At 42.1% G+C, this 27,150-nt stretch overlaps 1 protein-coding gene across 1 annotated transcript; it reads left to right on the forward strand.

The window, feature by feature from the left end:
• The first annotated feature begins 450 nt into the window (after positions 1-450).
• LOC133607868 (angiopoietin-related protein 3-like) lies at positions 451-26,611 on the forward strand. Its single transcript, XM_061962892.2, has 7 exons — positions 451-1,000; positions 1,125-1,235; positions 9,484-9,598; positions 9,690-9,803; positions 19,434-19,529; positions 25,670-25,942; positions 26,003-26,611. Exons 1-7 carry the CDS (start codon positions 509-511, stop codon positions 26,227-26,229), a joined length of 1,428 nt encoding a protein of 475 aa, XP_061818876.1. The 5' UTR covers positions 451-508; the 3' UTR covers positions 26,230-26,611.
• The last annotated feature ends 539 nt before the right edge of the window (positions 26,612-27,150 follow it).

Below are 27,150 nucleotides of genomic sequence, written 5' to 3' on the forward strand. Positions count from 1 at the left end.
CTTATATGTGTGAATGCTTGGACATTCACACAATAATAATAATAATAACAATTATAAATAGATGATCTTTGGTGTAAAATCTTATATGTGTGAATGCTTGGACATTCACACAATAATAATAATAATAACAATTATAAATAGATGATTTTTGGTGTAAAATCTTATATGTGTGAATGCTTGGACATTCACACAATAATAATAATAATAATAACAATTATAAATACATTATTTTTGGTGTAAAATCTTATATGTGTGAATTCTTGGACATTCACACATATGGATAGCCCGGCTCTAAAATCACGATACTCTTACTTGAGTACAATTTTTGAGTCCTCTATCCACCTCTGAGTGCGTCTGCTAAGGCTGGTTTGGCCAACAGGGGGAGACTCCAGGCCGTTCCAAGATCCAAGTTAATGACTGACATGGTGGAGTATAAAGCCCGTGACCTTCCCCCGTGGTTCCTGGTCCCGTCTACCAGGAGGGAGACAGCTGTCAGCAGAACCACAACATGAGAACCACTCTGATCTGGATCTTTGTCCTGGCTGCTGCCGGTCTCCCGGTCCTTTGTGACAGAGACCAGCAACCCGGGCCACCGGCTGAAACCCGCTCCCGCTTCGCCGCCCTGGACGACGTGCGTCTGCTCGCCAACGGCCTCCTCCAGCTGGGCCAGACCCTGCGGGAGTTTGTGCTCAAGACCAAGGTGCAGATCAACGACATCTTCCAGAAACTCAACATCTTCGACCGCTCCTTCGACCAGCTCTCCGTGCTGGCCAGTGAAATCAAGGAGGAGGAGGAGGAGCTGAAGAAGACCGCCGTGGTGCTGAGGGCCAACAACGAAGAGATCAAGGGCCTGTCCGTCCGGATCAACTCCAAGGTGGACACCATCATGCTGGAGAAGGGCCACCTGCAGAGCAAAGTGCAGGGCCTGGAGGAGAAGCTGAGTAGTTTGTCTATAGGCGTGTTTACCAGCGACCAGGTCGGAGAGATCAACGGCCTTAGGGTGAGTCACCCCTCCAGTCGGGTTTTACACCACATCCTGGACCGCCTATGACTGCAACATCTACTACACCCGGTGGTCCATCCAGCCCTCCATGACAAGTTGTATTTACCCCGTCTTTTGCCAGGAAGTGATTAACACCCAGGAACAAAGCATCACCCAGCTCCTGAAGGCTGTGAGGGAGCAAAGTGACCAACTCAACTACCAGAGGACCAAGATCAAGACTCTGGAGGAAAAGGTCGGGAGGATGTTTATTCATATTTTAGCCTGAAATGCCAGAATTTCTAAGACGGTTGTTTTGTAAGCTGCTAGAGAAAGGCGCGCACAAATTAAAGGCATACTTGCCAACCGTCCCGGATTTTCCGGGAGACTCCCGAAATTCAGCGCCTCTCCCGAAAACCTCCCGGGACAAATTTTCTCCCGAAAATCTCCCGAAATTCAGGCGGAGCCGGAAGCCACGCCCCCTCCAGCTCCATGCGGACCTGAGTGACGTCAGGTGCGCAGCACCGCGTAAATCGTTGGCCAACCAAAAAGTAACCCCAGTACGCTATAGCCAACATTCACCAGGAGATGGCAACAGACAACCATAGATCACTCTATTACATTCCTCCCCTTTTAGAAATGTATAGAAGTTACTCAAAATAAATAAACAACCCAACCCAAAAAATGCAGCGGCTCAATTAAAAAACTGTACTTAAGCCACATTATTTTCTTTCTTTTTTTTAGAACTGAACTCTTAACCCTCATTTGTAAAAAAAAATAACATGCTTATTATACAAAGAGTATTTGTACACCTTTAACACAGATTTTTATACTGTCTTCAGAGATTCAGTTTTTTTTGGTGGTACTCGAAACCTTTCTGGGTACCTGCGAAAGGGTGTTCAGCATGGTTGGAAAAATAGTGACAGAGAATAGAACAAGGATGGACAATTCAACCCTTAACTCAACAATGAGTAGATGATGTTATGTGTGTGTATATGTGTAAATAAATGAACACTGAAATTCAAGTGTTTCACTTATTTATATATATATATATATATATATATATATATATATATGTATATATATATATATATATATATATATATATATATATATATATATATATATATATATATATATATGTCTTAATAAGGTTATCCAAAAAATAGTGCTCGATACCGTAGTAGAGCGCAATATATGTATGTGTGGGGAAAAAAATCACAAGACTACTTAATCTCTACAGGCCTGTTTCATGAGGGGTTCCCTCAATCATCAGGAGATTTTAATGGAAGCATTCACATACCATGGTTTATATAGGGCACAGAGTGGGTGGGTACAGGCTGGCGTAGGGGCGTGGTGATTGGCTCATGTGTTACCTAGGAGGTGTTTCCGTCTGTGGCGGCATGCTGATACAATTTCGCTGCGCAATCAGGTTTCGAAACCTGATTGCCCTCTCAACGGGGGGTGCTTACAAACATCAGTTGTTTACCAATCTAAGGTAACACGCAAGGACATTAACACATCCGACACATATGTAGGATTAACCGAGGGAGAGTTTAAAACCAGATGGAACAATCACAAGGCTTCTTTCAGGAACCAAAACCTGCGGAATACCACAGAACTCAGCAAACACATTTGGGACCTCAAAGACAATAATGTTAAATATTCAATAACATGGCAAATTCTTGCATCCAGCACACCTTACAATAGTGGTAATAAAAGATGCAACCTATGCTTGAAAGAGAAACTGTTTATTATTTACCGTCCAGACCTGTCATCCCTCAACAAGCGCAGCGAAATTGTATCAGCATGCCGTTACAGACGGAAACACCTCCTAGGTAACACATGAGCCAATCACCACGCCCCTACGCCAGCCTGTACCCACCCACTCTGTGCCCTATATAAACCATGGTATGTGAATGCTTCCATTAAAATCTCCTGATGATTGAGGGAACCCCTCATGAAACAGGCCTGTAGAGATTAAGTAGTCTTGTGATTTTTTTTCCCACACATACATATATATATATATATATATATATATATATATAACACCTAGCTGTAAATATACTCCTCCCCTCTTAGCCCCGCCCCCAACCACGCCCCCGCCCCACCCCGACCACGCCCCCCCACCCCCCACCTCCCGGAATCGGAGGTCTCAAGGTTGGCAAGTATGATTAAAGGTAAAGTTAAAGTACCAATGATGCGCTTTCAAACTTCACCCGCACACATTAGACATGTGGAGGACGTTACATTTCGAAGCGTTCAGGTTTTTATCAAAGGACGCAGGCGAAGGCTGGCGACCAAGATTGTCCTTTTCCGTAGAGCGTCAAAAAGTCACAGCTTTACCGTAGGGCAGGGGGGGTCCTCAAATTCAAAGGCAACGAGTTCGCCTGTCAAAACAAAATCTATATATTTTACCAGTAAAAAAATGCCAGCTCAATCACTAGAATTTCACCGTAAAACATACTTGCCAACCTTGAGACCTCCGATTTCGGGAGGTGGGGGTGGGAGGGGTGGGGCGGGGGGCGTGGTTGGGGACGTGGTTAAGATATATATATAAGAAATACTTGACTTTCAGTGAATTCTAGCTATATACATATATATATATATATTTTATTACATATATATATATATATATATATATATATATATATATATATATATATATATATATATATATATATATATATATATATATATATATATATATAAATAAAAGAAATACTTTAATTTCAGTGTTCATTTATTTACACATTTCACACACATAACACTCATCTACTCATTGTTGAGTTAAGGGTTGAATTGTCCATCCTTGTTCTATTCTCTGTCACTATTTCAGAACACACACATTATACAAATATACATTATAAAATCAATAAGAAAACGGGAGCTCTAATTTGGGAGTCTGAATTAGGATCAGAAGTTCCTATATAAACATTGCGTACTCACGTCGCCATTTTGTATTGATTACTGCAGCTGTGCACTGGATTCATTCACAAATACAAACTACAACTCACAAACACTTTAGAGTTAGGCTCCACCATCAGAATGTGTACTTAAACTTACAAAGATCACATGGATATTATTCAGTGAGTTGATTCACCAAAACTAACCTGTTATACAGGAGGAAAAAGCACACAGGACGTTTCAATTGTTCACAGACTGGTCGCGCTCATCAGAATGACAAGACACTTCCGGTCTGCAGGTGATAGCATTCAATTGGGAAGAAACGCCCTACTGCCCCCTACTGACCAATGTGAATACTGATAAATGTGTAATGACAGCTCCAAAAACGAATTCAAACTACAAAATAAAATAAATAAATCAACACAAAAATGTGACACATTATGGGTGGGTCACATATGCATGTACAGTAGATGGCAGTATTGTCCTGTTTAAAAGTGTCACAACATTGCTGTTTACGGCAGACGAACTGCTTTACGGTAGACACTGTTGTTGTGCGTTGTCAACACGTCACTCAGGTCCGCATGGAGCTGGAGGGGGCGTGGCCTCTAGCTCCGCCTGAATTTCGGGAGTTTTTCGGGAGAAAATTTGTCCCGGGAGGTTTTCGGGAGTCTCCCGGAAAATCTGTGAGGGTTGGCAAGTATGCCGTAAAATGTTTTGTTTTTTACACCAAATTACTGCTTATTGAAAAACTGCACCACTGCTGTTTTTTTTACGTAAAAATTCTGGTGAAATCTACGTTTCCTGTTTCTACAGTGCATGACTGTACATGGATAAATGGTACCACTGAAGTTTTTTTCACAGTAAAATAGACTTTTTTTTTTTACAGCGTAGCTTGAAAGAGGTCATTATGAATATATTCTACGTTTGATCGGCAACATTTGGCGGGCCAAACATAGTGACACGATGGGCCAAATTTCCACTTTGTGCATCCCTGCTGTAGAGAAAAGGTGCTATATAAATATGCTTTGCTTTACTTAAATGTAAAAAAAAATTTAAAATAGAAGTTATTTGTATCGGTTTTGGCTAAAAACACCAAAACATTTTGCGTCCTTAATTTTTTTGCATCAACATTTACATAAAAATAAATAAATGTCATGTCTGTGTAATCATGTTTTGTGTTAAGTCATGTTTTTGTTTAGTTATAGGACTCTTTAGTTTGTCTTTTCACTCCCTTGTCTTGTTTCCATGATTACCCCATTAGTTTCACCTGTTCCACGTTTGGACTCATTGTGCACTCTTGTTTGTCACCATAGCAACCATTAGTTTTCACCTGTCACGTCACGCACCTGTTTCACGTTTTGAGTCACGCACCTGCTTTCACTAATCATGTCCATAGTATTTAAGTTCATTCATTTTCTGTTGTTCGTCCTGACGACCTCACACCACATTTATGCTCTGTCCATTGTTTCATGTCCATGTTCACGCTGCTCCTTTTTTGTCCATGCCAAGTAAGTTTTCTTTATTCAAGCCATAGTTTGCAAGTTATGTTTAATTGTTTATAGTTTATTCTCCGCCACTGTGCGCGCCTTTTGTTTGATCCTTTTTTTTGTATTTATAGTTAATAAATAAATCATGTACCTTAATTCCCGTCTCGCCCGTGCCAACTTTCCGTTGCATCCTGGAAAAGCACACACCCCGGACCAAGTTTTGACAATAAATGTTACATTTATTTGCGCTTCTATTCCAATCTGTGTCTGTTTTTTTCTGTAAATTAATTTTAGAATGTGCAGTTATGTATGTGTGTATATATATATATATATATATATATATATATATATATATATATATATATATATATATATATATATATATATATATATATATATATAATTAAAAAAAAAAGTATTTAATTTTTTTTTCTGCGGGCCGCACCTATACATAAAGTTAGTATACGCACAAAACACGGCCCGACTGTAATTTCCACGCAAATTTAGCGATGTCTAAACGACGCAACACGACATGAGAATGTGTGCACCAAACTTTTCGGGGACACTTTAAAAAGCGACACACGGGATGAAGTGGTGAGAGTGAAATCATAGGCTCGAAATCTATTCTGATCCTGCGTGCAATGGAAGCTAATAAAGCATTAATGACATGTGTTTACTTTGTCTTTTTTTCCTTTTTAAATGCTTACTTAGTGGTTACTTTAACAGTCAAGCCATTGTTGACTTAAACAAATATTTCCATGGTGTTAAATAATACTTCTGGAATATTGTATTATAATGTTTCATTACTTTGTATATTAATTATTTGTCTTATCATATTTTAGCAACAAATGTATACTGTATGTATATGTATATATATATATATATATATATATATATATATATATATATATATATATATATATATATATATATATAACTCTATCTGTATGTATATATATATGTATATATATATATATATATATATATATATATATATATATCTGTATGTTTATATGTATATTTATGTACATATTGTCAAGACTTGGTCCTGGGTGTTTGCTTTTCCGGAATGCAACGGAAAGTTGGCTCGGGCGAGATGGGAATGTGGGTACATGATTGTTTATTACTATCAAAAAAAGTACAAACGAAAAGCGCGCACAGTGGCGGAGAATAAACCATGAAACCAAAAGACTATAGCATTAATAAACAAAAACTTACTTGGCTTGGACTAAAGTTGCAGCATGAAAGATGGACATGAAAAAACAAGTGTCAGGAATGTGAAGAGCATAAATGCGGGGATGTCGCCAGAAAGACAAACTGAAAACAATGAACTTAAATACTACAGACATGATTAACGAAAACAGGTGCGTGACTCAAAACGTGAAACAGGTGCGTGACGTGACAGGTGAAAACTAACGGGTTGCTATGGTGACAAACAAGAGTGCACAATGAGTCCAAACGTGAAACAGGTGAAACTAATGGGTAACCATGGAAACAAGACAAGGGAGTGAAAAGCCAGAAACTAAAGAGTCCAATAACTAAACAAAACAAAACATGACTAATACAAAACATGGTCACACAGACATGACACATATGTACAGTATGTGTGTGTGCGTGCGTATTATATTAATATGATGGATATATAATTAATATTGATGATGGATAATGAATATATAATAGTATAATTGGATATTAAGGAAACAAGACAAGGGAGTGAAAAGCCAGAAACTGAAGAGTCCAATAACTAAACAAAACAAAACATGACTAATACAAAACATGGTCACACAGACATGACACATATGTATGTGTGTGTGCGTGCGTATTATATTAATATGATGGATATGTAATTAATATTGATGATGGACAATGAATATATAATAGCATAATTGGATATTAAGAGTATGTGAAAGTTTGACCCCTACCTTGTTTACTTTTGTGACGACCTTCTCAAGGTGTTGTATGGAGATATGTCATGAGACATGCAAATATAAATTAAATACACAGAGGACATAAGTAAAGGAAATTAACTGCGCTCAAATATACCTACAAACGAGGCATAATGATGCAAAATGTACATGCAGCTAACCTAAATAGCATGTTAGCACGCACAGTATAAAACGTTTGGTGGACAAAAGGAGACAAAGGAGTGGCAAAATATATTTTTCCCGGTCTTTTTTTTTTCTTACAATTTTGAAAAAGCCCCAGGGAGCCACTAGGGTGACGCTGAGAGACTCGGGTTGCCGACCACTGAATTAGGCATTATTTTTGTGAAGGTGGATTGTCTGATGTTGCTGTTATAGGTTTAGTTTAGTTGATTAAGGATCCCCATTAATCTACACCGCAGTGGAGACTATTCTTTCTGGGGTTCAGGCAAAAAACATCACACAATCACAAAACAAAATATTACAATGCAGTACAACATGATCAAATATTAAAAAATGTTGTAATACAAAAATAGCAACAACAAAGAACCCCAAAATTTTTTTTTTAAATACCTTTTAGTTTACATAATAATGTTCATACCAAAGATAAAAAGAGCAATATAAAAATATATATATTTTTGCAGAAATAAAACAAAGAACCAATGGTCTAAAATATACACATTAGTGTACCAAAGCATACTTGCCAACCCTCCCGAATTTTCCGGGAGACTCCCGAAATCCAGCGCCTTTCCCGAAAATCTCCCGGGACAAATATTCTCCCGAAAATCTCCCGATTTTCAGCCGGAGCTGGAGGCCACGCCCCCTCCAGCTCCATGCGGACCTGAGTGAGGACAGCCTTTTTTCACGACGGGAGGACAACAGGGTGACAAGAACTAAATCATCCAGACTAGAGATACATTGTATTATTATGTTTATCTTACCTAAAAATAAATATATCTATTAATTTAAAAAAATTTAAAAAAATAAATACATTTTTACTATATTTTGCTAAAAAGATCAAAATTAATTGTATTTTTATTTGTATTTTTTCTGACTCCTTATTGCATCCAGCCATAGAATTATACATTAAAATAAACATATTTGAAATAATTAATTTTAAATGATCATAATAATTCATTTAAAATGACCATGTTTAATTATTAATATAATTGCTTGTTTATCAACAACTTTAGCATTTTATTCATTACATTTTGAAGCTCTCAGAAGCCAAGTTATGTTATATTCCTTAAGATTTATTTATGCAAGTTTGAAGTATCAATTATCTAAACAGAGTTTTGTTTGCATATTTTCAGGATGTAGAATGGGGAATTCTAGCTGTCAATATACTCCTCCCCTCTTAACCACGCCCCGACCCCAACCACGCCCCCGCCCCACCCCCTACCCCACCTCCCGAAATCGGAGGTCTCAAGGTTGGCAAGTATGTACCAAAGACAAACAATAAGTGTCGAAAAAGTACCATCCATCCATTTTCTACTGCTTGTCCCGTAATCAATAAAATAGTCAATAATCAATAAAACTGTCATGACTTGGTCCGGGGTGTGTGCTTTTCCAGGATGCAACGGAAAGTTGGCTCGTGCGAGACGGGAATGAAGGTACATGATTTATTATTATCAAAAAAAGGAATAAATGAAAGCGCGCACAGTGGCGGAGAATAAACTATGAAACCAAAAGACTATAGCAAAAAAGTACAAAAAAAAAACACGCACAATGGCGGAGAACAAACTATGAAACCAAAAAGACTATAAATATGGAACAAAAACTTACTTGGCTTGGACAAAAATAGTTGCTTGAGGAATTGACATGGAAAGAAGTATCAGGCATGAACAGAGCATAAATGTGTTGAGGTCGTCAGGACGAACAACAGAAAATGAATGAACTTAAATACTATGGACATGATTAGTGAAAGCAGGTGCGTGACTCAAAACGTGAAACAGGTGCGTGACGTGACAGGTGAAAACTAATGGTTGCTATGGTGACAAACAAGAGTGCACAATGAGTCCAAAACCCAAAACGAACATGACCAAAACAAAAACATGATCACACAGACATGACAAAAACCAGTCATGACATTAGGTACAATCTAGAATAGGTGCGGCTGTAGAGGATGTAATGGCCAGCAGGTGTGTCCATACCATCTGGTTTATGTCCCCAACATGTTCTCCCCCAGTTTACAGCCAGCTCTACCGCCCAGGAGACAGTTGAGAGGATGCCTGAACCTTTCATGAGCGAAGCACCAACACTTAGCCCCTATCTGGCCTCCAGCGAGACAAATGCAGTCGCAGGTAATTGCTGCTCATTTCAGCCATTAACCTTCTGGCGTTTGATAAGTAAAGCTTGTTGGTGAGGTTCCAAGTCCTGTCCATTTTGTCACAGATCTACCAGCGGACTGCAGTCAACTCTTCAACAGAGGTGAGAGAACCAGCGGCGTGTACGCCATCAGACCCAATGGATCCCAGCCCTTCATGGTGTTTTGTGACATGAGTGCAGGTAAACTATTTGTAATCCATCCATCCATCCATCCATCTTCTTCCGCTTATCCGAGGTCGGGTCGCGGGGGCAGCAGCCTAAGCAGGGAAGCCCAGACTTCCCTCTCCCCAGCCACTTCGTCCAGCTCTTCCTGTGGGACCCCGAGGCGTTCCCAGGCCAGCTGGGAGACATAGTCTTCCCAACGTGTCCTGGGTCTTCCCCGCGGCCTCCTACCGGTCGGACGTGCCCTAAACACCTCCCTAGGGAGGCGTTCGGGTGGCATCCTGACCAGATGCCCGAACCACCTCATCTGGCTCCTCTCGATGTGGAGGAGCAGCGGCTTTACTTTGAGCTCCTCCCGGATGACAGAGCTTCTCACCCTATCTCTAAGGGAGAGCCCCGCCACCCGGCGGAGGAAACTAATTTCAGCCGCTTGTACCCGTGATCTTGTCCTTTCGGTCATAACCCAAAGCTCATGACCATAGGTGAGGATGGGAACGTAGATCGACCGGTAAATTGAGAGCTTTGCCTTCCGGCTCAGCTCCTTCTTCACCACAACGGATCGATACAGCGTCCGCATTACTGAAGACGCCGCACCGATCCGCCTGTCGATCTCACAATCCACTCTTCCCTCACTCGTGAACAAGACTCCGAGGTACTTGAACTCCTCCACTTGGGGCAGGGTCTCCTCCCCAACCCGGAGATGGCACTCCACCCTTTTCCGGGCGAGAACCATGGACTCGGACTTGGAGGTGCTGATTCTCATCCCAGTCGCTTCACACTCGGCTGCGAACCGATCCAGCGAGAGCTGAAGATCCTGGCCAGATGAAGCCATCAGGACCACATCATCTGCAAAAAGCAGAGACCTAATCCTGCAGCCACCAAACCAGATCCCCTCAACGCCTTGACTGCGCCTAGAAATTCTGTCCATAAAAGTTATGAACAGAATCGGTGACAAAGGGCAGCCTTGGCGGAGTCCAACCCTCACTGGAAACGTGTCCGACTTACTACCGGCAATGCGGACCAAGCTCTGGCACTGAGCATACAGGGAGCGGACTGCCACAATCAGACAGTCCGATACCCCATACTCCCTGAGCACTCCCCACAGGACTTCCCGAGGGACACGGTCGAATGCCTTCTCCAAGTCCACAAAACACATGTAGACTGGTTGGGCAAACTCCCATGCACCCTCAAGGACCCTGCCGAGAGTATAGAGCTGGTCCACAGTTCCACGACCAGGACGAAAACCACACTGTTCCTCCTGAATCCGAGGTTCGACTATCCGGCGTAGCCTCCTCTCCAGTACACCTGAATAGACCTTAACGGGAAGGCTGAGGAGTGTGATCCCACGATAGTTAGAACACACCCTCCGGTTCCCCTTCTTAAAGAGAGGAACCACCACCCCAGTCTGCCAATCCAGTGGTACCGCCCCCGATGTCCACGCGATGCTGCAGAGTCTTGTCAACCAAGACAGCCCCACAGCATCCAGAGCCTTAAGGAACTCCGGGCGGATCTCATCCACCCCCGGGGCCTTGCCACCGAGGAGCTTTTTAACTACCTCAGCAACCTTAACCCCAGAAATAGGAGAGCCCACCACAGACTCCCCAGGCACTGCTTCCTCATAGGAAGACGTGTTGGTGGGATTGAGGAGGTCTTCGAAGTATTCCCTCCACCGATCCACAACATCCGCAGTCGAGGTCAGCAGAACACCATCCTCGCCATACACGGTGTTGATAGTGCACTGCTTCCCCTTCCTGAGGCGGCGGATGGTGGTCCAGAATTGCTTCGAAGCCGTCCGGAAGTCGTTTTCCATGGCCTCACCGAACTCCTCCCATGTCCAAGTTTTTGCCTCTGCGACCGCTGAAGCCACACCACCGAGGATGCCGGACAGACCTGGCAGGCACAAACGCATTGTGAGGGTTTGCTGGGAACGTCTAGCAGAGTCTCCTGTCAGAGAGAGTTTCAATTCCCACCTCCGGAAGAACTTGAACTATTTGTAATACTTAATGGAAAGTTCCTAAATAGTTACAATGTTATTATTCCGATACAAAATCAGCACGAATCATTGCACATGCTTGTATTACTTCGTAGTGTGGATTGTAGACAAGGCTTGATTGGGTGAAATTACTCAGACAATAGTATGAAAACACTAAACTCAAGACAAAGTTATGCGTTTGAAGTGGAGGGATCATTTGTTTTTGGTGACACCGAAGGGTCCATCCATCCATCCATCCATCTTCTTCCACTTATCCGAGGTCAGGTCATAGGGGCGGCAGCCGGAGCAGAGAACCCCACATTTCCCTCTCCCCGACCCCTTCGTCCAGCTCCTTCTAGGGGATTGTTACGTTCCCTGATGGCTCAGAGTCTAGGGATCGTAGGGGAACGCAACATAAAAGTGTATAAACCAAATGAGTTGTAAATTAAAGACACACACTATTTACATTGTACACCAATGATTGTAGGACTGTGCACCCTAACAATTATATGGTGAAATTTGCGGACGATACCGTGCTCCTAAGCCTTCTACACAAGGATACGGACCCCTCTGTGTACCAAGACGAGATAGACCTATTTATTAGGTGGTGTGACACTAACCATCTTATTTTAAATGTGACCAAGACACAGGAAATGGTTTTGGATCCGAGGAAAGTGACTGACCATGAGCCAGTGGTCATCAAAAATCAGGAAATCACCCAGGTATCCTCATATAAATATTTAGGGGTTCATATTGATAATCTTCTCTGCTGGAAGACACATATTGACAAACTGTGCAATAGACTGCAACAGAGGCTATATTTTTTGCGAAGATTAAGATTGTACGGCGTAAGCAGCCACATCATGATGATTTTCTACCGTGCCATTGTAGAGAGCATCATTAGATACGGGATCACCTCATGGTTTGGCAACCTAACCGTTAAGCTAAAAAGCAAACTGGCCGGCATGCATAAAACGGCAATGAAAATCGTAGGGAGGAAAGAATATGAGCCTATACAGAGCATCTATGAGCAGGCAGTTAGGAAAAAAGCTAAGAAAATTATTTCCAACTCACAACACCCACTCTTTCCTGAATATGGAACCCTGCCATCAGGGAGAAGACTCCGGGTCCCACTATGCAAATCTAACCGCCTTAAATTATCATTTGTCCCAGCCTCCATTAAGCTGACCAACAATGTGCAATAGAATTTTAATACATAGGTTAGCACTTTTTTAGCACATAGCACTTTAGCACATAGCACTTTAGAACTAAGCACTTTAGCACACAGCACTTTATCCATGAGCTCTAGTGCAATGCACATTGGTACTTTATCTTTATCTCCATACTGTAGATTTTATGCCTACATCAAAGTGCCACCTATGTCTATCAAGCTCCATGTTCTGATGTTTAAATGTTAGTTGTATGGTTGTGGTTGTGTCTGTGCTTGTGTTTTTGTTCTGTTGTTTTTGGGTATGTTAAGAAAGCAATGATGCACTGTGCCCAAGACAATAAAGTTGAACCTTGACCTTGACCTTGAAGCCAAGAATTGAAAACAAAAACTAGTGTTATTGAAAAGTAACCATGGGGGGAAGGGTTACAACAAGACACACTAGCCTAGCTTGGGAATACAGGTGCTGTCAAAGAAATGAACAAAACATACCAAAAGACACCTCTGAAAAAGAAAGGTAAGCTTACTAACTAAAGCTATTTAATTAGCATAAACCAAAAACTTACCTACCTACTCTAGCCAAAGACGGGGTCCAAAACATCCAAGGGTGACAGCCACCACTAAGCCTGGTGTCTAGTGATGGGTCCGGCAACACCGATGCATCGGCGCATGCGTCGAGCTCATAGAGCGAAACCCTGTGTCGGTGCGCGTACCGCTTTTAGAAAGTCACGTGACCCATCATGAGCTGTTTTGGTCACGTGACCGATACGCCAACTGTGTCGCCTCCTCTGTGCCCTGTGAGCGGCTCTTTTCTACAGCCGGAGAAATAATAACTAAGAAGAGAAATCGTCTAAAATGTAATACGTCGGAAAAACTTTTTTTTTTTTTTTTTTTATAAATATGTGTAAAAAAATTAAATAAAAAAAATTCCCAGTCCACGTTCTCTTAGATTTCCATGTTATGATACATGTTCACATTATTTATTGACTGTATCTAAAAAAGATACAAATATATTTTTATTTAAATGAAGATATGAAATAATCCTAAATGACTTGGTTTATATTATTGTATATACTAGGGCAGGGGTCACCAACGCGGTGCCCGCGGTCACCAGGTAGCCCGTAAGCACCAGATCAGTCGCCCGCTGGCCTGTTCTAAAAATAGCTCAAAGAGCAGCACTTACCAGTGAGCTGCCTCTATTTTTTAAATTGTATTTATTTACTAGCAAGCTGGTCTCGCTTTGCTCGACATTTTTAATTCTAAAAGAGACAAAACTCAAATAGAATTTGAAAATCCAAGAAAATATTTGAAAGACTTGGTCTTCACTTGGAATAAGCGGTAGAAAATGGATGGATGGATGGGTCTTCACTTGTTTAAATAAATTCATTTATTTTTTACTTTGCTTCTTATTACTTTTAGAAATAAAGTTAAAGTTAAAGTACCAATGATTGTCACACACACACACTAGGTGTGGCGAGATTATTCTCTGCATTTGACCCATCACCCTTGATCACCCCCTGGGAGGTGAGGGGAGCAGTGGGCAGCAGCGGTGGCCGCGCCCGGGAATCATTTTTGGTGATTCAACCCCCAATTCCAACCCTTGATGCTGAGTGCCAAGCAGGGAGGTAATGGGTCCCATTTTTTTTTATAGTCTTTGGTATGACGCGGCCGGGATTTGAACTCACAACCTACCGATCTCAGGGCGGACACTCTAACCACTAGGCCACTGAGTAGAATAAAATGCAATTTTAGAGAAAAAATACAACCTTAAAAATGATTTTAGGATTTTTAAACAAATATACCTTTTTACCTTTTAAATTTCTTCCTTTTCTTTCCTGACAATTTAAATCAATGTTCAAGTAAAAAAATTTTTTTTTTTTTATTGTAAAGAATAATAATTTTAGTTTCTGTTTTTTCGACGAAGAATATTTGTGAAATATTTCTTCAAACTTACTATGATTAAAATCCCAAAAAATTATTCTGGCAAATCTAGAAAATCTGTAGAATCAAATTTAAATCTTATTTCAAAGTATTTTGAATTTCTTTTAAAATTTTTGTTCTGGAAAATCTAGAAGAAATACTGATTTGTCTTTGTTAGAAATATAGCTTGGTCCAATTTGTTAAATATTCTAACAAAATGCAGATTGGATTTTAACCGATTTAAAACATGTCATCAAAATTCTAAAATGTATCTTAATCAGGAAAAATTACTAATGATGTTCCATAAATTCTTTTTTTAATTTTTTTCAAAAAGATTCAAATAAGCTAGTTTTTCTCTTCTTTTTGTCGGTTGAATTTTGAATTATAAAGAGTCGAAATTGAAGATAAACTATGTTTCAAAATTTTATTTTAAATTTTTTCGTATTTTTTTTCCTCTTTTAAACCGTTCAATTAAGTGTTTTTTTCATCATTTATTCTCTACAAAAAACCTTCCGTAAAAGGAAAAAAAAATGTACGACGGAATGACAGACAGAAATACCCATTTTTTTATATATATAAATTTATTTATTTAGCTATTTTTGTTTAAATCACACTTACGTGTAACTTACAAATGACAATATATTTATTTATTTAAGTGTGTATCAAACTGGTAGCCCTTCGCTTTAATCAGTACCCAAGAAGTAGTTTTTGGTTTCAAAAAGGTTGGTGACCCCTGTACTAGGGCATCAAATCAGTGTCAGTTGAGTCGGTCCATAGGTTGCCTGTAGGGATTTTTAATGTCCAGCAGATGTCAGTATTTAGTGACACAGTATCGACACAGTATCAATACAGTTTTGCAATGTGTCGAAACGCTTCTTGACGCCTCATCAACCCATCACTACTGGTGTCTCTATACACAAACAAATCCTACGTGTGTAGTGTATAGAGGCCTCTGTCTAACCTTTCCCAAGACTAGGCTGCAGATACTTACAAAAGTTGAAAGGTAAAACAAAAAGGAAGACTCAAAAACAGTTGGCACAAGTTTAGCAAAGAGCTTAACAAAAATGATTACAAAACAAAACAGCGTCAAAGACAAAGTAGCGTCTCTCCAAGTTCCACACAGCATGTCAGAAAAAAAATCCACCCTGATCCAGTGGTGAGCAGGTGATTTTAAACAGGCTGGGAGGATGAATGGTGGTCCGGGATTGGCTGATTGATTAACAGGTGAAACGAGGAGCAGCTGGGAACAGGAACTGGTTGATTGGCAGCAGAGGCAGTGAATGAGTGTGACCTGTACAAACAAATAGAAGAAGAAACACAAAACAAACAAACCACCACTACGTGGAACGTAACAGGGATCCCGAGGCGTTCCCAGGCCAGCTGGGAGACATAGTCCCCCCCAAGGTGTCCTGGGTCTTTCCCGTGACTTCTTCTTCTTCTTTCGTATAGAATCAGATAATAATAATAATAATAACTGGGATTTATATAGCGCTTTTCTAAGTACCCAAAGTCGCTTTACATGTAGAACCCATCAAACATTCACACCTGGTGGTGGTAAGCTACTTTCATAGCCACAGCTGCCCTGGGGTAGACTGACGGAAGCGTGGCTGCAATTTGCGCCAACGGCCCCTCCGACCACCACCTATCATTCATCATTCAATTCACCGGTGTGAGTGGCACCGGGGGCAAAGGGTGAAGTGTCCCGCCCAAGGACACAACGGCAGCGATTTTTGGATGGTAAGAGGCGGGGAGCGAACCTGCAACCCTCAGGTTTCTGGCACGGTTGCTCTACCCACTACGCCATGCCGCCCCAGATGGTCATGTAGCCACTCCCTCGTCTCTGGTTCTAAGTGGAAAAGACCAGCTTTTGAAGGCAGGCTGCAGAGGGGGTAACTGGTGATGATGTGCTCGGCAATCTGCTCAGGCTCGCCACACTCGCATGCCTGAGAGGCCCCACTTCTTGAAGCGTTCAAATCCAGTGCACAGGCGGTTCAGCGTAGATGGCGTGGCAAGTCTTCTCCTATAACCCTGTCTCCTGGGTCCTGAATGTTTTGTTGGATGCAGGAGGGCTCAGGCGTCTCCCAAGACCGTTCCTGTGGTGTTGCCAACCAGGCATCTCTGGACAGGTCCCCAGGGATTGACTGTAGGATCTCTTATGCTGCCTTGTTGTAAAAATAGTGGATTTAGCCTGCATGGTGGGGCCTGTGTTGTTGTGGCTTTGTGCGTAATGTGCCAGTGGTATTTTCGGGCTTTCCTTGGGGTAATTCCCGCCAGAGGTCCTACAGGCAACCAGTTATTATCCGGAGGTCGTTGTTGATGACAGTATCAACCTTGTTTACATGTGGACTTCTGTTCCAGACGGGGGCACAGTATTCAGCTACAGGTAGGACCAAATCTTGTATGGCCTCCTATCAGTCGGACGTGCTTGAAACACCTCCCCAGGGAGGCATTTAGGGGGTATCCTGACCAGATGCCCGAACCAGTTCAGCTGGCTCCTCTCGATGTGGAGGAGCAGCGGCTTTACACCAAGCTCCTCCCGAATTACAAGCTTCTCACCCTATCTCTAAGAGAGAGTCGTGCCAACCGACAAAGGAAACTCATTTCAGCCGCTTGTTCCCGTGATCTTGTCCTTTCGACCTTAATAACCCAAAGCTCATGACCATAGGTGAGGATAGGAACGTAGATCGACCGGTAAATTAAGAGGTTTGTCTTCCGGCTCAGCTCCTTCTTCACCACAACAGATCGTCGCAGGGTCCGCATCACTGCAGACGTTGCACCGATCCGCCTGTCGATCCCACGATCCACTCTTCCCTCACTTGTGAACAAGACACCGAGGTACTTGAACTCCTTGACTTGGGGCAAGAGCTCCTTCCCAACCCAGAGATGGCACTCCACCCTTTTGCGACTCGAACTTAGAGGTGCTCTCATCCGAGTCGCATCAATCCCGGCTGCAAACCGATTTCAGTGAGACCTGAAGATCCTGGCGAGATGAAGCCAGCAGGAACACATCGTCTGCAAAAAGCAGAGATTTGATCCCACAGCCACTGACGGCGACTAGAAATTCTGTCCATAAAAGTTATGAACAGAATCGGAGTCCAACCCTCACTGGAAAATCCAGACACGTTTGTTACTGGATACTTTCAAATACGATCTGCCTTGGAGACTTTGTAGTTTGAAGTAATATGCAACTATAATTATTTGATACAAATAACTGCATATTACGTATGTCTAGCTCATGTGCTATTGTGTGCTTAGCTGTTGTGTAGCTGCTAGCTCCTAGTAGCCTATCCTACCATGTTTACCTTTCGTAAAGGACTTGACTAAAATACAAGAGAAGATGTTGGATGTTCACTGGCTGGCCAGCTTTGCACAAGTAAACGCGCTGTAGGACTGCTTGTATCGGAGCTTATATCGGAGACATCAGATGCAAGCCGATACTTGTATTTTTGCTGATATCGGACCGATACCAATATCAGATAGAGACTTTTAAATAGTACTTAGATTAAAGTGGAACCTTCAAAGTCGCTCGTCCTCATTAGGGTGTCATGTAGCCTATCCCAGCTCTCTTTTAGCCAAAGGCTGGATAGACTTTGAACTAGTCCCAAACCAATCGAAGGGCGCATAGAGACAAACAAACAATTTTCGCTCACACTGTCCAATTAACACGTATGTTTTTGGAATGTGGGAGGAAGCCAGAGTCCAGGGAGAAAACCCACACAACCACGGGGGAATATGCACCTATGGTACCTCTGTTTCCTTGGTAATTTGACAGGAATGGTAGAGGAGAGCCAACACCATACATACTCTCTCACCTTTATCAGAGAAAACTTGGTGGATTATTTTGCGGCCGTAATTAATAAAAGTCACCAACACGCGGGGTTATTTGTTTGTCTCTCGATTCAGCGGAATGATACACATGTCATGATCCATGGCCCGGATCATGTTTTGGTATTTTCTGTTAGCTTTGGACTCCCTCAGTTCCTGTTTTGTGCACCCTTCAGTTTGTTCTGGTTACCATGGTTGCTTATTGTTTTCACCCGCCTCTGATTGGTGTTCGGGACGCTCACCTGTTTCCCGAGCACTAATCAGAGGCATTATTTAAGCCTGCCTTTGCCGGTCAGTCGGTCTGGCTTCATTGTTTGCTTATACTACAGTTATGTGAGTATTCCTTGTCTTTTTGCCTATGCTAAGTGTTAGCCTTAGCTTCGAGTGCGATCGGCACATTTTTCCTCTGACTTGTTTTCAGTTTTTGGTACTTGTTTGAGTTCTACAAATAAATCATGTTCCTACCTGCACGTCCTGTCCGGAGTGGTCCGTCTGCATCCCGGGGGAACGAACCTTGCAGAAACAACGCAGGCAAACAGAGGCGTACCACAACCGAGACAGTGTAGGTTTTGGGTAACGTTTCCTTGAACACTGAATCAAAGGAAAAGTGGTGCATCCTAAAACTGAGTATTGCTTTGCAAACATTTTCTTTTACAGTGGTTACATTTGCCCAGGGTCAAGCTACGGATTGTTTCGGATTCCAGAAGTTCCACTGGAACTTTCAAACACGTACAGTCAATGATTTGTGTTTGTTTTCATGTAGATTACGGGACAACCGTTATCCAGCGGAGGAAGGACGGTTCTCTGAACTTTGATCAAACCTGGGAGAAATACGAGAATGGATTTGGAGATTTCCACGGTATGTCAAAGCAAGCAACTTTGATTTTTTTTAAAGACAAGACGTCAACATGGACAACATTGTAATTATTCAAATGAAATTGTGTGCACGGAACGCAAAAATACTTGGGATAGCTGTGGTTTGAATGCACGCTGAACTGTAGGGCTACACGATGAATCGATAATGAATCAACATCGAGGTTGGAATTAGTGCAAAACCACAAGAGGCTGAGGTTTTGGGGTTTTTCCATACTTTAATTTACCCGCAAAGAAACAAAATATAGGGGGGAAATAATATGATTACATATCCAAACAGTCCCGTTGTGGGAATAGTTCGGCTTTAAACCGAATGGGCAATACGAGCCCATCAACACAAACGTCCAACCTAGTTTTTCCATTGTGGAAAAAAATGCACTTAAAGATGTTCAATATTTGTTTTAGTTAATTTTTAGCTGACAAAAATGAGTCCATTTTATTTTTTGTTTGTTTATTGAGGATAACAAAGTTATTTACCTTCCAATTACAGTACAACGGTAAACAATTCTACAGAGAAATACCTGTGTATATCCCTTTGAATGGCTACTTAAATTATTATCCTACGTTATAATCATTGTATACGTTTCATTGATTATTTCTTCAGTTTTTAAGAGCATGATGTAGACAAAAGCTCTGAGTCTGTCTGCATAATACCAAATATTATTTTAAAGCAGCACTAAGTAACTTTTTAAGCTTCATAAAATATGTTCAGAACTTTTGGGATGATGCATGGACTAGTTGAATGACACCTGTGTCATGGCCTGAGGGGGTTTGTATCGCTTTTACTGGCACTTAGCGACTTTGAGGAGGGCGGCACACAAAAAACTACAAATGTGATGCCTTGCTTTGCGACATACGTCACTACCCCTTTTCCCCATTCATTAAAAAGACGGAAGTCGTTTTTTGGTGTTTTTTTTTAATTACTCCCTATATATGTGTATATTGTTGCGTTTACGACACTTAAAGCTGAGTAGAAGAACCACCAGAGACAGAATAGGTATTTTGTAATATATTTGCAAAGCTTTGTAAATATACTGAGACCAGTCCAGCATAGAACATTCAATCGCGCCGCTAAGATGGTCTGCCCCCCTCCAATGAAAAACCCCTCTCCTCTCGCAAGTCTCTCTCCCTCCCACCCTCGCAGTCGTGTCCCTCCAGCCCAAACACATGCCCATTGTCCTCCGCACCTGGACATAAGGATAGATAAGAGGAAGGAGTATTTCTCTTTCTTACATTCCACACTCAAGGTTAGCACACAGTATTTGCAGACAACCAAAAGACCACAATTGGAATATATATATATATATATATATATATATATATATATATATATATATATATATATATATATATATATATATATATATATATATATATATATAACAATAATATATTAATATATATAGTTAAATAAATAAAAAAATAAACAATAATATATTAATAATAATAATAATCACAAATACAAAAAAATATATATAAACAGATATATATATATATATATATATATATGTATATATATATATATATATATAACAATAATATATTAATAATAATAATAATCACAAATACAAAAAAATATATATAAACAGATATATATATATATATATATATGTATATATATATATATATATATATATATATATATATATATATATATATCTGTTTATATATATTTTTTTGTATTTGTGATTATTATTATTATTAATATATTATTGTTTATTTTTTTATTTATTTAACCAAAAGACCACAATTGGAATATATATATATATATATATATATATATATATATATATATATATATATATATATATATATATATATATATATATATATATATATATCTGTTTATATATATTTTTTTGTATTTGTGATTATTATTATTATTAATATATTATTTTTTTTAAATTTTATTTATTTAAATGATGGATTTGTAGATACTACTTTGTTGTTGTTTTTTGCTGTTTCTTTCTTTTTTTGGGGGGGGGGGTGGTATGGTTGGGTTATAAACAAGAAATATTTTGACATTTAGGGCAAACAACAGATATATATGATGTATGTGAATATGATGTAACGGATAGGAATGTCTGATGCTGGATGTCTATAAAAATAAAATAAAATAAAAAAACGGAAGTCAATGGGAACGCCGACATGCCCCCAAAAAACAAAAAAGAAGAAGAAGAAGAATGCCTACGTGCGACTACTGCTATCACGGCGGAAGCTGCAAAATAACCAAAGTTTTGTAAGAGGAGACAAAAAAGGAAAAAGGGAAGCTATCCGGATAAAAGGACAGTCAAGGATCAACATTGTCCCGACTTTCACTCGTTGGCGTGAGCTCAAAGACGGGGGAATTTCAGTTGGCTCTGTTCCTGCTAAACTAGTAAGTGAATTTTCGTGTTCAAATCAAAATGCTAATGCTAATGTTAACTATCGGAAATTTGCGTGGTAGCAATAAATAGCCACCACACTACTCCCTTTGAAAAAACTCTCCCGGCGGTCTTTCTTTGCTCCGGACCAGCATCCGTCCCGATACATTCTTAATAGTAACGTCATGTTTGTAGCGCAATCTAAGATGATTTCTTGATAGTGTCTGCTATTTAACATCGACTTAGCCATTAGAGACCTGATACAGCGGACATCATGTCAGTCGGACGCTATATGCGCATGTGGTCTTCTTCCGGCAAAACACTACCGCTTTGGTCCACTGGCGCCGCCAAAATCAACCAAAACTGAAAGTACTTAGCGTATTTTCCGGACCGTAGGGTGCACCGGATTATAGGGCGCAATAAAGGAGTGGCTCACCTTCGACAGCGTCTTCTCCCCGTCATCTTTGTTGTAGCGGTGTAGCGTGCAAGGACGGGAGTGGAAGAAGTGTCAAAAGATGGCGCTAACCGTTTTAATGACATTCAGACTTTACTTCAATCAATAACGGAGGAGCATCTCCTCATCCGGAAACAACAACAACGCCGGAAACGTGTCTGACCGGAACTCTAAACTAAAGTTCCTTGGGTGAATAATGTAAACTCACTACACCGGTATGTTTTAGCGCTTCCATGGGGAGTTTACTGACAGATATAAGTAAGAACTTTACACTACTTTATATTAGAAACGGCAACAGCGGAGGATGAATGTCACATAACAAGAAGATAATAATAAGACCTGGGATTTATATAGCGCTTTTCTAAGTACCCAAAGTCGCTTTACATGTAGAACCCATCATTCATTAACACCTGGTGGTGGTAAGCTACTTTCATAGCCACAGCTGCCCTGGGGTAGACTGACGGAAGCGTGGCTGCAATTTGCGCCAACGGCCCCTCCGACCACCATTCATCATTCAAAAAGTAACATTTCCTTGGTTTTAGTAGAAAGTCCGATTGAGGAAGTCCAAGTAGATTTCAGACTTGAGTACTGAGAGTAAAAGTCTTCAGGAGAAGAAAAGGGGCGGCATGGCGTAGTGGGTAGAGCAACCGTGCCAAAAACCTGAGGGTTGCAGGTTCGCTCCCCGCCTCTTACCATCCAGAAATCGTTGCCGTTGTGTCCTTGGGCGGGACACTTCACCCTTTGCCCCCGGTGCCACTCACACCGGTGAATTGAATGATGAATGATAGGTGGTGGTCGGAGGGGCCGTTGGTGCAAATTGCAGCCACGCTTCCGTCAGTCTACCCCAGGGCAGCTGTGGCTATGAAAGTAGCTTACCACCACCAGGTGTGAATGAATAATGGGTTCTACATGTAAAGCGACTTTGGGTACTTAGAAAAGCGCTATATAAATCCCAGTTATTATTATTATTAATTCACCGGTGTGAGTGGCACCGGGGGCAAAGGGTGAAGTGTCCCGCCCAAGGACACAACGGCAGCGATTTTTGGATGGTAAGAGGCGGGGAGCGAACCTGCAACCCTCAGGTTTCTGGCACGGTTGCTCTACCCACTACGCCATGCCGCCCCCCCCACCCCCCCCATATAGAGATAGAGAAAAAGAAGAAGCTTATCGACTACGGTGTCGCCACGGACTACAATGGCGGATGCGCGCAATTTTTCAGGATTTATGCAGATCCCAAATACAGATCAGCAGGTACCAGAAGGTAAGAAAAGTTGCTTTTGCATAATATTGCGAAACAAAACGCCAGATAATATGTCTTTGTGGAGGTTGCCCTCCAGGGGGTTCTTCTGACCACCTATCACTGACAGCCCGGTTCAGGTTCACAATACGGTTTTATTTTTCAATAAAGTCTGTCTTTTGCTTTTTAGCGATCGTTCTTGTGTCCGCCTCAGGCTCTCTCTCGCTCTTACTCCAGCTCCAACACCTCTCTCCTCCCGGCTGCTGCCTTTTAACAGAGCGACAGGGGATTAGATAACCAGGCCCAGGTGGGCCATCTACGCGCCTGTCGCTGATCTCGAAGCCGGTCCTGGCACACCCTGCTTCGCTGCAGGTCCGCAGGCCACGCCCCCATCCACAGTCTTACCTAATACACGCACCATAATAATACTCCTATGTTGAAGCACAGTACAATCCATCAAGCGGTACGGCTTCATAGCTTACCAAAGTCCTACTAAAACATTTTGATAGATTTTTGAGCGCCGTGTGTAATGTTCTATATTTTCAATGAAACATATAAAATGTTGGTGTTGTTTACTTGAGTCAAATTGCCATCATATTGCAGTCTACACGTATCTCCTATGTTTGACTGCCATCTACTGGTCACACTTATCATTTCACCATGTCCCAAATAAAATAGCTTCGAGGTCGGTAAGCAAAACCAGAATTATTCCGTACATTAGGCGCACCGGGTTATAAGGCGCACTGTCGAGTTTCCATCCATCCATCCATCTTCTTCCGCTTATCCGAGGTCGGGTCGCGGGGGCAGCAGCTTAAGCAGGGAAGCCCAGACTTCCCTCTCCCCAGCCACTTCGTCCAGCTCCTCCCGGGGGATCCCGAGGCGTTCCCAGGCCAGCCGGGAGAGATAGTCTTCCCAGCGTGTCCTGGGTCTTCCCCGTGGCCTCCTACCGGTCGGACGTGCACGAAACACCTTCCTAGGGAGGCGTTCGGGTGGCATCCTGACCAGATGCCCGAACCAACTCATCTGGCTCCTCTCGATGTGGAGGAGCAGCGGCTTTACTTTGAGCTCCCCCCGAATAACAGAGCTTCTCACCCTATCTCTAAGGGAGAGCCCCGCCACTCGGCGGAGGAAACTCATTTCGGCCGCTTGTACCCGTGATCTTGTCCTTTCGGTCATGACCCAAAGCTCATGACCATAGGTGAGGATGGGAACGTAGATCGACCGGTAAATCGAGAGCTTTGCCTTCCGGCTCAGCTCCTTCTTCACCACAACGGATCGATACAGCGTCCGCATTACTGAAGACGCCGCACCGATCCGCCTGTCGATCTCACGATCCACTCTTCCCCCACTCGTGAACAAGACTCCGAGGTACTTGAACTCCTCCACTTGGGGCAAGATCTCCTCCCCAACCCGGAGATGGCACTCCACCCTTTTCCGGGAGAGAACCATGGACTCGGACTTGGAGGTGCTGATTCCCATCCCAGTCGCTTCACACTCGGCTGCGAACCGATCCAGTGAGAGCTGAAGATCCTGGCCGGATGAAGCCATCAGGACCACATCATCTGCAAATAGCAGTGACCTAATCCTGCAGCCACCAAACCAGATCCCCTCAACGCCCTGACTGCGCCTAGAAATTCTGTCCATAAAGGTTATGAACAGAATCGGTGACAAAGGGCAGCCTTGGCGGAGTTCAACCCTTACTGGAAACGTGTCCGACTTACTGTCGAGTTTTGAGAAAAAAAATGATTTTAAGTGCGCCTTATAGTCCGGAAAATACGGTAAGTCGGGCTTTGAAGTAGTGATTATGTTCTAATGTGTGTCACCTTGAGGCAAGATTATGTTGATGGACGGTTTTATGCATTTTCAAATATAAAAGTCCCAAATCCAATCGCAATTTTGGAGATAAAAATCACTATATGGGTTTTTTCTGAAAACCGTGCAGCCCGACTGAACAGTTCCTGGGTGATTCTGCGAGAGCCTCACAATGGAGCTGCTTTGTCTGCCACAATTACGTGGTTGCAATTTGCCACAATCCAGGCTTCTCATTGGTAGTAAAACCATGTCTTCTCCAGGGGAGTTTTGGCTGGGTCTCAAGAAGATGGGTCGTCTCGCCGCTCAGGGCAACTCGGTCCTCCACATCCAGCTGCAGGACTGGAGACAAAACCAGCGCTACGTCGAATACCTTTTCAATCTCGGCGGTCCAGAGAGCAACTACACGCTCCACCTCGAGCTGTTGTCGGGAGATATGACCGACCTCATGAGGAACCACATAAACATGATGTTCTCCACGCAGGACAGGGACAATGGCAAGAACCAGGACTCCAACTGTGCCCGCAGCTACACAGGTAATGGAGATGTTTGTCCTTGAGAACCGAGGCTTTTGTTTACCTTGATGGCTTCCGCAGGTGGTTGGTGGTTCAGCCGTTGTGGAGACGCCAACTTGAACGGGAGGTACTTCCTTGTGAGATCAAAGGGCCGTTCGGACCGGCGAAGAGGAATCCTTTTGAAGTCCGGACGTACATCCTCTTACACGCTCAAGTTCACGCAGATTTCAGTCCATCCCCTCGGCACCTCTACCTCGTCCTCTGAAACTGGCGGCTTTCTGGCAAACAGCACAGACGTTCGCCAGTGACGAGTCAACTGCAACCACAGTCTAGAGCGGCCTCTAAAGGGGAGCTTCGGAAGTGCTCCGTGTGGCCAGCCGGGGTCTCAGTGGGCCTTGGCCACAGTTTGGGACTCGGGCCACAGGATGTAAGCTTAGAGACCAACAGTTATCAGTGGTTGTTGAAGAAAATGTCAATTGTCAAATGGGAATTACGCTGCCAGAGTACACGCTGGTCTGGTCCTCAGGCTGTGACGCGATACAGCCTCGGTTTTGGTTCGTAGTCATGCAAATCCAATGAATCTGTTCTAGAGAGCTAAAAATAAGACACATTTTACAGAGGTAAGTATGGTTTCACATGCAGACAACAATGCAAAATACCATCAAATAAATAAATACGTTTTACATCTAATTTTATTGGAGACTCTTGTTGGCGAAGACCTGAAAGCAAACTTCATACTTTGTTACAATTACTTCTCGAATTCATGAATGTTTCTCTCAATCACTTACAACTTTTTTTGGCCCCATAGTGTCATGATCCCACATGACAGTTTGGACTTGATTTTCCTGTACTCTGTCAATAGCTCCCCTTTAGTTCCTGTCGGGTTTGCTGCCCCAACGCACCTGTTTCCAGGTAGTCACTCAGCCTGTCTATGTTCCTTCTGGTTCACCTGGCGCTGGGTTATTGGTTTGTGTCTTGTAGCTAGCCTGCTGTTAGCTAACTTTTAATGTTTTTCCCCAGTGTAAATCCAGTCTCTGCATCTCGGGGTCACTACAAACTCAACAACGCCCAACCGTTACGCATGGTGGATTATTTTGCCGTCATGCTCAATAAAACCTTGGAGGGGACCGTCTGCGGTTCACTACTATTGTACACGTGGATAATTATTATGGTAATTTATTTAATTTATTTATAGGCAATATACACTATATTGCCAAAAGTATTTGGCC

The sequence above is a fragment of the Nerophis lumbriciformis genome, linkage group LG09, assembly GCF_033978685.3.
Source record: "Nerophis lumbriciformis linkage group LG09, RoL_Nlum_v2.1, whole genome shotgun sequence".
NCBI classification, from domain to species: domain Eukaryota; kingdom Metazoa; phylum Chordata; class Actinopteri; order Syngnathiformes; family Syngnathidae; genus Nerophis; species Nerophis lumbriciformis.

Coding starts and splice junctions, on each gene's coding strand:
- LOC133607868 (XM_061962892.2), top strand. CDS start 509: ATGAGAACCACTCTGATCTGGATCTTTGTCCTGGCTGCTGCCGGTCTC. Junction 9,804..19,433: donor GTTTTGTGACATGAGTGCAG/GTAAACTATTTG, acceptor GTTTTCATGTAG/ATTACGGGACAACCGTTATC. Junction 25,943..26,002: donor CTGTGCCCGCAGCTACACAG/GTAATGGAGATG, acceptor TGGCTTCCGCAG/GTGGTTGGTGGTTCAGCCGT.